The sequence below is a fragment of the Phocoena phocoena genome, chromosome 11 (assembly GCF_963924675.1).
Source record: "Phocoena phocoena chromosome 11, mPhoPho1.1, whole genome shotgun sequence".
NCBI classification, from domain to species: domain Eukaryota; kingdom Metazoa; phylum Chordata; class Mammalia; order Artiodactyla; family Phocoenidae; genus Phocoena; species Phocoena phocoena.
This window is the reverse complement of record NC_089229.1, coordinates 82,485,329-82,497,690: the sequence shown is the minus strand read 5'-3', so window position 1 is coordinate 82,497,690 and position 12,362 is coordinate 82,485,329. Positions and strand designations below refer to the sequence as shown.

The following is a 12,362-nucleotide window of genomic DNA, read 5'->3' as shown; positions in this document are numbered from 1 at the left end:
ATTGAAAATGAGGTCCCAGGATTTAGCCAAGGCAAATGTCTGCTCTCAGAATGCTGCTTGGTGAACACATTTGTGCAGAGGGTAGTTAAAGCACTTCAGCCCTACCTAAAAAGAACAGACTCTCCCAAGACTTCAGATCGCCAATTAAAAGCCCCCTAAAAGACATTTTTACCATTCCTTTTCATCTTATACTTCCCTCATTTTCATTTCACCGTTCCTATCTAAAAAGACTCTATGGCCAAAAGTCTTGGAAAAGAATCAAAGCCCCATTTGCTATGTGCTGCTAAATGCCTTAAGGAAAATTTTCCAGCACGGCAAAACTTTTAGGATTTTTTTCCTTGCTCTGAAAAGAGGATGAAATATGATCAGCAAGATGAAAGTTATTTGGACTAAAGGAAACCAAAATATAATGTCTGAGAGTTGACCTTCCAAGGGTAAATGTTTTCTATCAAGATTTGACTTTCCCCTAGATAAACCAGGATACAATTTTAACTCGTGGCTCCTAAACAAGGAAAATATCATCTATAATCACTCTCCCTGTACCCTAACCATGTGCTTATCCAATCCCCATTCAACAGAAATGAGCACCTATAAAACCAGAGTATAAAATCCAGAGTATATACCTCTTTGCTTTCTATCAAAAAGCTAAATATGATTTATTTTGTACTTAACACAACACTTCTGTGTTTAACACGAAACATATATCATTTCCATTTGGTTGGTATGGTATCACGATCTCTCTAGAGCTATTACTTTAATTCCAAGACAGTCTTCAAATAAAGACAATATGAAAATCGTTAATTAAAAATAAGTGAATCATTATCATTTTAAGTGCCACCAGTTCTGTTTATATTCACGCACATGTGAACTGCTGAATGAGGTAAATACAAAGTCAGAATCGATCACAAATTCTAATAAAAGAGGTTTCACAATATAGAAACAAAGAAGGTACACTTCTATAGAAGGTACATGTTCATCCATTCCTTGTTATGTGACAGGCAGGGGAATACAAAGATCTATAAGGCACAAGACCCTCAGTCTTGTAGTGAAGCCTGACTGCTGATTACAACACAATGTGGAAAGGGCAGGGGTGGGCCTTGCTGATGCACCAGGAGAGCCTGGCGCAGACCGGGACACCAGGAAGGAGGGAGAGATTTTCCCTAAGACGGACTTAGGGGACCTGGAAAGAAATATGAGGGGAGGAAACCCAGTTTCTCAAAGTCTTGATTTAAAAACAAAAAACAACAAACACTTTCTGAGGATGAAGATGTGTCGCAGGAAATGGTACCTATGAAATTTACTCAGATCAGCTTTCAAACACAAAAACACTCACTTGGTTGAGGAGCAGAACATAACTTATGCTAAAGAATAAACACTTTTTTATCTGATTGAAGGACCAAGGGAAGCACTCAGGTTATGGAGGAAAATTCTACGCTTAGATGGCTTCCATTCTCATCTTTCTAGAGAAGGTAAGGTAAGCTTCTAGGAGCAAGTTTATAAACTACCACTGGATGACTGCAATTCATCTTCTCTGGCACGAGGAAACAATCGCCCTGGTAACGCTGATAATACAAACTACATTATGCACAACAAAACAGGTAGCCAAAGAAATTTCTCATAATTCAAATGCAACAGTCTGTCCCAAGAACACACAAATGATAGCCTGTTCTTTTCCATTCAGGATACTGTGATTGTCCAATCACTCTCTTCTCTTCCGTACTACAACAAAAGCAAGAAAACATGTTTCAGTGTAAAAACTCACAGCGCAGGAACAGCTTATAAATAAACTTAATGATATAACCAACGTTGTACAAAAGGTTCACTTCTGTTTTGAACATTAAAAGCATATTCACATTGAAAGTAAGACTGTGTGTAAATAAATACCTGGAAAGAATCACAAATTTTATAATTACTGTGGAGCTCAGATTTATAGCTGGTATAGGTCCCTTACATATATGCCTTTTCATTGCCATTCTGTATTTAGCGTCTCAGATCATGTCCCCTTTCCACATGAATTGCCTCTTTAGTACTAATATAACTTGAGTTGAAATGAACACAAACAACAGAATTCCTGAACTAGAAAGAACATTAATGACCATCTAGCATGCAGGGGATGAGCCACATAAGTGGGGCTCTGGATTTCACTTCAGAGCAATTCCACTTCTACTGGTTTTATATAGTGGGATTCCAGGAAAGGTTTCATTTGTAGAAAATTTCTATGGCTTAAAAATCAAGTGTGAAGAGCAATGAACTTTTAAGCCCAGCTTCTCATTTAAGGACACTGAGGCTCAAGGAAACTCTTTAAAAAAAAAAAAAAAATTGTATTGAAGTAAAGTTGATTTGCAATATTGTGTTAATTTCTGTGGTACAGCATAATGATTCAATTATACATATATATATTCCTTTTCATATTCTTTTCCATTATGGTTTATCACAGGATTTTTTTAAACTTTTTATTTTATCTTGGAGTATAGCCGATAAACAATGTTGTGATAATTTCAGGTGCACAGCAAAGGGACTCGGCCACATATACATGTATCCATTCTCCCCCAAACTCTCCTCCCATCCAGGCTGCCCCATAACATTGAGCAGAGTTCCCTGTGCTATACAGTAGGTCTTTGTTGATTACCCATTTTAAATATAGCAGTACAGGGGCTTCCCTGGTGGCACAGTGGTTAAGAATCTGCCCGCCAATGCAGGGGACACAGGTTCGAGCTCTGGTCCGGGAAGATCCCACATGCTGCGGAGCAACTAAGCCTGTGCGCCACAGCTACTGAGTGTGCGCTCTACAGCCTGCATGCCACAACTACTGAGCCCACGTGCCACAACTACTGAAGCCCGCATGCCTAGAGCCCGTGCTCCACAACAAGAGAAGCCACTGCAATGAGAAGCCTGCGCACTGCAACAAAGAGTAGCCCCTGCTCGCCACAGCAATGAAGACTCAACACAGCCAAAAATAAATAAATAAATATAGCAGTACATCACAGGATACTGAATATAGTTCCCTGTGCTCTACAGTAGGACCTTGTTGTTTATCCATTCTATATATAATAGTTTGCATTTCCTAACCCCAAACTCTCAATCCATCCCTCCCCCACCCCACTGCCCCCCTTGGCAACCACAAGTCTGTTCTCTTCTAGGAAGCTCTTAATCACAGCCCAGTTCTGCCTCTATGAAATGCTATTCCTTCTACATCACAATGTCCATGTGCTGGATGCCTCTTAAAGAACTTTGAAGACCTCAGAGGGGACTTCCCTGGTGGTGCAGTGGTTAAGACTCTGTGCACCCAATGCAGGGGGCCTGGGTTCGATCCCTGGTCAGGGAACTAGATCCCACATGCATGCCACGACTAACATTACATATGCCACAGCTAAGGAGCCCAAGAGCTGCAACTAAGGAGCCTGCCGCAACTAAAGATCTGGCACAACCAAATTAATTAATTAATTTTAAAAAATAATTTAAAAAGACCTCGGAGAACAGAATCTATCAAATTGGTAAAAAAAAAAAACTGGAAGCCAGGAATGGGTCCACCTACAACCTTCTGGTTTACATGAAAAGGAGAATGAAGGAAGCGCAATGACTATAAGTGACTTGCTTAATCCACATCAGAAAGGGTTGCCTAAAGATGGTTGCCCCCCACTGTTGACTCTGTTGATTAATGATGAACGCTGGATAAAACATTCCCGAATTCTGCCTGATTTATAGATGGTGGCGACACAACTTAGGGGTAAGAGCAAAATATATGTTTTATTTTTCTTATGTGGATTCCCATTAATACATCAGACACTTTAGTCATTAATAATTGGGCATCAGCATATTGACATTTTAGCAGATCTTGTTACAAAACGTGATTCATGACCACTATAATTTCATCTTGAATCTCACCAGTTAAAGTGAATTTGCTTTCAATTAGTTGTTTTAGTTTTAAAAACAGTCAAGATCAATTTTCAATACAATGACAGTCATAGGCTGTGTAATTCTATGAACCTGCAGAATATGTGTTAAGGTTTATCTCTCTCATCCTATAATTTATGCTTTTGTGTAAAATCATAGCATTCCGAGATGTATCCAAGAGATGTGATAATACAGGTAATTCATAATATCTAGACCTAGGTGGTTAACAATCACCTTTCATTTCAATGATGGATAACGTCATTTAATTTTCCAAGGCAAAATAATTCAGAGTAGAAGTGACAGATTTTAGCAGGGATAGAAATTCTTCCTCAAGAGGTGTCCAGAGAAGCAGGGGCAAGAAAACACTCATCTGCCTGAGCCAGGCTGTCCTTATCCCACTGGCAGTGTCGCTAACACAACCATAGTGGCAGTCCCACACCTTTAATGTTTGCAACGCAGCAAATCAAATCGAGCCTGTAGGATGGTACTTTGAGTCCACCTGGAAGGCTCAGTGTGATGTGCAGAATTTTTATCTTTTCATCAATTCCAATTAGAACACTGAACTAAAATACGACTAACGACAAGCTTATTATTTGCATTCACTGCACGTACTGCAAATTTTACAAGGCCTTCGCTAAAATACTTCCTACATTCAGCAGAAAATTCTTAGCAACATAAAAGGTGAATCTTCACATCAGGTACTTACTCTCCACAAGGCCAAAAAAAATATAACCAGCACTGCTCACCAGGTAGCACTTTGCCATCCTGGTTCTAAATCGCATTCGATGGCCATGCAAAGTTCTGTGATCCCGTAACAAGGGGAGAAGTGTGGATTAGGGAACAAGGAGGGGCTGGGAAGCTGGTCAAGGGACTGAGCCACCAAGGCAATCTGGAATGTTTACCAAGTCTGCACACGAAAGGGGTGGGACTCTTAACTTCCAGAACTAAGGTCATCAAGCTGTTCCACTGAAAACAAGAAAAATACAGTAACAACTAATGGTCATTTATTCTTACAAAGTTGTAGCCACTGGTGGGAAAACAGATTTTTCAAATTCTATCTGGTGACGTGCAATGAACACAGATCCTGCTTCTATCCCATTCAGCTTCCCTTATTTTAAACTGTGGAAGATGTCCACCTCTGGGTCTTGGCAATCACTCCTCCCACTTTCTGAAATGGTAATAGTAGCACTGCTAGTTAGTCAAACATGCTACCCTGAAGACCCGGGTTCCAGCTTTTATCTGATCTTGACAGCAGTTGATGTGTATCTCACTTTGAAAAGACCTAAATCAGATTCTCTGAAGGTTTTTTTGAAAAATAATTTGACGTTATTCAAGACCTTCCTCCCATCTCTTCTCAGAATGTGTTAATATGCAAAAGGCAACACATTTTTACTCTTTAGTACTTGCTTGGTGTGTCAATCACCCATTCATTCCTTTATTTAAGAAACATTACTGAGTGTGTACTATGGCCCAGGCCCTGTACCTAATACTAGGTTTACCAAAAGAGAATAAAACAATGCCCACCCTCAGACAACCACGGAACAAAGGTAAGTGTGTGACTAATTAGAACATAATATAAAGGTCATATGTGGGGCATCCCGCGCGGAGCGGAGCTGCAGCTCGGTCTCCTCCGCCAACCCTCCCCCTCAGGCGCCATCCCTCCTGGACCAATAGATAAGATCCACTGCGGCTCGCGCCCCGGGCAGCTCACGGGCAACCGGACCTCCAAGGCTCCCCGCGGCGACGGCGACGTGAACTGAGAGGAGACAGCCGGCGCTTCCCCCGCTCAGGTCAGTGGACCGGAGGACGGCCACGCGAAAAGCCATGCAGACTCATCCCCCAAAGGTGAAGGGAGTCGCCCCCCGTGAACGGAACAGAGGAGGCAGCCGGGGCCACTGGCGATGCCATCGAGCCGGCACCCCCCAGCCAAGGTGCTGAGGCCAAGGGGGAGGTCCCGCCCAAGGAGACCCCCAAGAAGAAGAAATTCTCTTTCAAGAAACCTTTCAGGGCTTCCCTGGTGGCGCAGTGGTTGAGAGTCCGCCTGCCGATGCAGGGGACACGGGTTCGTGCCCCGGTCCGGGAAGATCCCACATGCTGCGGAGCGGCTGGGCCCCGTGAGCCATGGCCGCTGAGCCTGCACGTCCGGAGCCTGTGCTCCACAGCGGGAGAGGCCACAACAGTGAGAGGCCCACGTACCACAAAAAAAAAAAAGAAAAAAAAAAAAAAAAAAAGAAACCTTTCAAACTGAGCAGCCTGGCCTTCAAGAGAAATCGGAGGGAGGGGGCAGGGGGCATCCTTCTGCCTTGTCACCCACAGAGGAAGGGCAGGAGCAGGGGGCTCGGTGCCTGCGGCGAGGGAGGCACCGCCCAGGGAGGGAAGGCTGCCGCCACCGGAGAGCCAGGAGCCCCAGGCCACAGGGGAGAGGCTGGTGCGGGCCGGGGCGCACAGCCATCCACCTCTGGAGGCCCTACACCAGCGGGCGGGCAGAATGAGTAGCTGGGTGGGGGCAGGTGGGTGGTCTCTAAGCTGCAGAAAACTGCACTGTCCTTGTGGTCACTGCCTGGACCTGGTGCCCTGGCTACCTTCCTGTGCCCAGAAAGGAAGGGGCTGTTGCCTCCTCGCCACGTTCCCTCTCTTCTCCCTCCCCCTCCTGTGGATTCTCCCATCATCCACCTGGTCTTCCCCTTAAGGCCAGTTGAAGATGGTCCCTTGCAGTTTCCCAAGTTGGGTTAGTGATGTGAAATGCTCCTGCCCCTGTCCCTGCCTCCTTCCCTGTCCCCACCCGTGCAGAAGGCAGTTGCTAGTTTTCTTCCCCAATTCTTTTCCAAGTAGGTGTTGTTTATTCCCCAAATCCCCGAGCCCCATGTAGGGGTGGCTATACTCCCAAACCCTGAGTGGCCAGCCTTCCCCTGTTGAGTTTTTACTCTCGTGTTGTGCCTAGTGGCCCCTGGGCTGGGGAGGACACTGCCCCGGTCTAGGTTTTTTATAAATGTCTTACTCAAGTTCAAACCTCCAGCTTGTGAATCAACTGTGTCTCTTTTTTGACTTGGTAAGCAAGTATTAAGCTTTGGGGTCGAGGGGAGGTACGTGATGTGAAACAACTTTTTGTTGTCTTTTTTTCCCCCCCTCCCATTGTTGTAAATAACTTAATGGCCAAACCCCAGATTTGTACTTTTTTTTCCCCCTAACTGCTAAAACCATTCTCTTCCACCTGGTTTTACTGTAACATTTGGAAAAGGAATAAATGTCATCCCATTAAAAAAAAAAAAAAAAAAAAAAAAAAAAAAAAAAAAGGTCATATGTGATCATCCCAGGGGCCATGGAAGCTGGAGGATGAAGCAGCACTTAAGTGGATGAATATGTGTTTGTACTTGGGGAAAGGGACGCTGTTCAAGAGACTGAAAAGATTCCTAAAGGAGATGTGTCTCGAAGGATAACCAACACCTTATCAAGTGGGAAAACTGTAGAAGATACAGAAAGGCAGAAAGGAAGCAGCAGAGAGCAGAGCATATTGGATGACAGAGAAGACCCCAAATGGCAGCGACAAAGGTGAAGATGATGGGAACTGGAATAGCAAAGAGCAATGGGAGAGAGGGGAAACATGGGCAATGTGGCGATGTTCTCCGGGTTCAAATTTGGTTAAGTATGAACACAGAAGTGTTTTTCTTTGTTGCATTAAAAAAAAAAAAGAAGAAAGAAAAACAAGACTTCCCTGGTGGTTGAGAATCTGTCTGTCAATGCAGGGGACACAGGTTCGAGCCCTGGTCGGGGAAGATCCCACATGCCATGGAGCAACTAAGCCCGTCCACCACAACTACTGAGCCTGCGCTCTAGAGCCCGCATGCCACAACTACTGAAACCCCCGGGGCCTAGAGCCTGTGCTCCACAAGAAGAGAAGTCACCGCAATGAGAAGCCTGTGCACCACAACGAAGAGTAGCCCCCCGCTCGCCGCAACTAGGGAAAGCCCACGCGCAGCAATGAAGACCCAAAACAACCAAAAATAAACAAACAAACTTATTTAAAACAAAAACAGAAGAATCCTGTCATCTGAAATGTCCCCCTCCTAAGAGGTATTTGTAGGGCAATCTAAGATCCAGGGAACTATGTGGATAATTAGCCAAATGGGATGAACACTCAACCTCAGAGATTCTTACTTGTATACAGAAGTACACAAGTCAAATAAAAATCAGATATGTGGTTAAGAAGGTATCTTCCCTCTAGGTCACACTGTAGGAACCTTGAGGTTTCTTGGTTATTGTTGCTCTCTTCTTCAATTCACCAGAGCACTTTGGAGGAAACATCACCTTTCCATGCAATGTCAAAGAGATCAAATGTAAAACATGATGCAATTCTACGCTTCTTCCTCAATAATTATACTTCAATTATTTTTCTTGGAGAGAAACAGACAATTTAGTAGCTTGGCTGACAGCACCAATTTGCCAGCTTGTAAGAGAGTGATTTCGAAACTGTAGGTTCCATGCCCACAGGCACAAAATAATTGAAAAAGAAGAAAGTGGTGGTCTTAGATTCCAAATGGATGGTCCTTTGTTACTTAACAATTTGGAGCAGATTTGGTGCTTCTGGTTTGCAGTTTAATTCAGAATCCTTGTATTATCTCATGTATCCCCTTGTTTCCTTGTTCAGTGTGAAGCTCTGAACGTATCATTAGTTTTTAGTGTTACTACCATTTATACTTTACTACCTAGAGTATTAACTTCTTGGCCACAAGCACCAAGTTATATAGAGCATATACACAGGTAAGAGGAAAATGGTCTACTTCTTCTCATTTTCTGCTTCATATATAACTTTTATTTTTAAACCTTTTGATACGGTCTCACATTTAAATTGAATAAATTTGTCTTTCGTCTATATCAGTGTGCTTTGACCTCTCCAGTTTTTCGGTCACTTTTTCCACTACTCTATCACCAGCACCTGAACTGCCTCTGGCACACAGTTTGTGCTCAATACTATGTATCTGTTGAATGAATGAATCAAAAGCATTCACTTCCCTCAGCTACATTCCTGGCTTCTGTAATCTTACCCAGACAACTCTAAAAATAAAAATACATGAACCATCCATGCAGAAATTTTTATTAAATTTCTTCGAATTACTTTGGATTGGTTCTATGTAGAAACCAACTCTGAATAAATTTTAAGTCTTCAATGTTAAGATATTCCTTTATTTAGCTTACAGAAAATTCCTATAGAACACTTCTATTGAAGAGTGTAAGACAACTCATTGGTTCTAAAAGCACAATAATTCTTTTCTTTTAATGCTATAAATTTTGCATAAAAGTTGCTAAGTCTTCAAAAAATAGCATTTTCATCCAAAGTTCTCTGTAGGGACCTGCTGCTTTCCCAACCAACTTTACATTTTTGCTTACTTTTTAAGACCCCACACCATTTGATGTCACCCAATCTATCAAACTTTATTTCACATTTCAATATGAATCTCAGCTCCCTCGGGTATTTTCACTGACTGGCAACGATGGCATCCGGGCTCAGCAAACTTTAGAACAATATCTTTTACAGGTGACCCAGGTTTACCTGGTATACGATATGTCTACCTAGAAAGACGCTTAACTGCCTGATGACATTACTGTAGATTGTTGCTCAGAAAAAATAGGCAAAACAAAGTTAGCAGTATTAAAAAATAGGTGTGCACACTCTTTGACCTGATAATTACAATTCCAGGAATTTATCCTAAGGAAGAAATCGAGGATGCACTGTTTATAATGGTGAAAGAATTTCCAACAACTTAAATGTTCAATAAGATTTCTTTAAAAATTATGGTATACAACATAGTGGAATTTAATTAAACTTTATATGTAGAATTTTAAAATTTGTTGATACGAAAAAGCAAATGATTTATTAATTGAAAAAAAGCAGGTTAACAAAATTACGTACGATCCCACTGTCAGAAAAATATCTATCTAAAAATACATTGAGTGCTTACAAAATACTGAAAGTTGAGATATCAAAAGTTAAGTGATTTTATCTGTGATGTCATCACAGGTAATATTAGTTTTTTTCTGTGCTTTCTTCTACTTTAAAGTCTCTTCTTTTATAAGAAGTCTGTTATACTTTTCATGAGATTTTTAAGTGTTATCAAAATTTATATATTTTTTAAAAATGTTAAGTAATTGAGTCCCTGACTATATATATATATTTTTTTTTTTTTTTTAAACTGTGTATCTTTTTACTCATTTCTGCTTTGCTCATGCCCACACATACTATTGGGAACATCTTCCTTAAATTTAATTTGTTGACCTCAGATGGTAGCACTTACTCTCTTCTCTCCACTGAGAGAAGTATGATTTGGTTCTAGGCTTTGAATGAAAAAAAGACAGCATTTTAAAAATAGAAGCCCTTACCTGAATATCAGTCAATTTGTCCAAGATGCGGCTTGCAAGCTTAGGCCCATTCTCCATAGTTGGGATGTGTATAGTCTATGAAAGAAAACCAGACACGAAATCATTTGAGGATATCCACGTACACAGTAACAACAAGTAAGAAACTCAGCAGTTTTACTGAAATAAGGAATGGCACTATGGTAACCTCATTATGGATGCTAGCTCCTTATGCCGAAGATTCTTTTCTATTCTGAATTTGAATAAAAATGAACTAGCCAGTGATAGGTTGTTCGTTTCCTACCAACTGATTTCAGGGCATAACTGGTTTATATGCCAGTCTTCGGGCTGATGTGAGGAACCAATGAGAAGCAGGGGTACCTAGAATAGGGGCTAAACTTAAAGAACCCTACCTCTTCCAGCATCCTGAGAATCTACGAGGATGAATGATTAGCCTCCACATCTAACGCTCTTGGCAGGGAATGAGACCTCAAAAGACAGTGTGCCGCAAATTAAAGCAAGTCATTTCAGGGACATAAATTGAAGCAAGTCCGTATCTTCACAAAAGGGGCTGCCAAATCTGTCTGTTCTAAGCCAAACTTCCAGGTGCCACAAATTCCACGAAGTTGGACAGCATGGTTAAATTCAGGGCACAGAGATTTTATGTGCCCTAATTTATACTTTGAGTCATGCCCAATCATGCCTCGCTGGCTTGCAGGCTTTTCATAGTTTGATTTTAGTAGAGAGTCCGTACTCTTACTTTTCTTATTATGCCCTTTAGGATAAGAGGATAATTCAATGTACCTTTTGGCTCTGAATGGCTCCCTAAAACAAAACCATAAAAATGTGTTAAACTTTATTAACTTACTTCTAGAGGAGAATAACTGGACTTTAAAAATCTGACCTAATGACAACTTTAGTTCATTTAAAAAGTGGACTGATAATATATTACCTAGATACTACCATAGTAAAATGTGAAACAGTAGCTTTATAATCAGTGTAAGCATTCATATATAATAGAATAATTCATCTCCCTTGAAAAATCAATCTGTAGATGGAATTATGTCAGGAGCCAAGTTTGAAAATCTCAAGCAATCAAGCAACCACCATTAAAATTAGCAGAAAAAAAAAAATCAATCCACCCAGCTGAGGAAAAAATAATTATAATGTTGAATTTAAAAACCAATAGAATAGGGGCTTCCCTGGTGGCGCAGTGGTTGAGAGTCCGCCTGCCAGTGCAGGGGACACGGGTTTGTTCCCCGGTCTGGGAAGATCCCACATGCCGCAGAGCGGCTGGGCCCGTGAGCCATGGCCGCTGAGCCTGTGTGTCCAGAGCCTGTGCTCTGCAACGGGAGAGGCCACAACAGTGAGAGGCCCGTGTACCGCAAAAAAAAAAAAAAAAAAACCAGTAGAATAGAGATAAACCCATGCACATATGGTCACCTTATCTTTGAAAAAGGAGGCAAGAATATACAATGGAGAAAAGACAGCCTCTTTAATAAGTGGTGCTGGGAAAATTGGACAGCTACATGTACAGGAATGAAATTAGAACACTCCCTAACACCATACACAAAAATAATCTCAAAATGGATTAAAGGCTTAAGTGTAAGGCCAGACACTATAAAACTCTTAGAGGAAAACATACACAGAACACTCTATGACATAAATCACAGCAAGACCCTTTTTGACCCAGCTCCTAGAGAAATGGAAATAAAAACAAAAATAAACAAATGGGACCTAATGAAACTTAAAAGCTTTTGCACAGCAAAGGAAACCATAAACAAGATGAAAAGACAACCCTGAGAATGGGAGAAAATATTTGCAAACGAAGCAATTGACAAAGGATTAATCTCCAAAATATACAAGCAGCTCATGTAGCTCAACATCAAAAAGACAAAGAACCCAATCCAAAAATGGGCAGAAGACCTAAACAGACATTTCTCCAAAGAAGATATACAGATTGCCAACAAATGCATGAAAGGATGCTCAACATCACTAATCACTAGAGAAATGCAAATCAAAACTACAATGAGGTATCACCTCACACCAGTCAGAATGGCCATCATCAAAAAATCTACAAACAATAAATTCTGGAGAGGGTGTGGAGAAAAAGGAAC

The 12,362-nt window shown here is 41.4% G+C and overlaps 1 protein-coding gene and 1 pseudogene across 11 annotated transcripts in view; one reads left to right on the top strand and one right to left on the bottom strand.

Moving 5' to 3' along the window:
- Positions 1-875: 875 nt before the first annotated feature.
- Positions 876-12,362, bottom strand: part of BCAT1 (branched chain amino acid transaminase 1) — a 66,758-nt gene continuing 55,271 nt past the window's right edge. For 5 of the 11 annotated variants that reach the window (XM_065887828.1, XM_065887832.1, XM_065887834.1 and 2 more), the window contains 2 exons: positions 10,270-10,344; positions 1,678-1,719 (listed from right to left, as the gene is read on the bottom strand). In XM_065887828.1, coding sequence (XP_065743900.1) covers positions 1,678-1,719; positions 10,270-10,344 — 117 coding nt within the window. Of the gene's footprint in view, positions 1,720-10,269; positions 10,345-12,362 lie in introns of all 11 variants that reach the window. The other 6 variants (XM_065887829.1, XM_065887836.1, XM_065887830.1 and 3 more) reach the window with 2 other exon arrangements.
- On the top strand, positions 5,481-6,390 carry LOC136130674 (MARCKS-related protein-like; annotated as a pseudogene).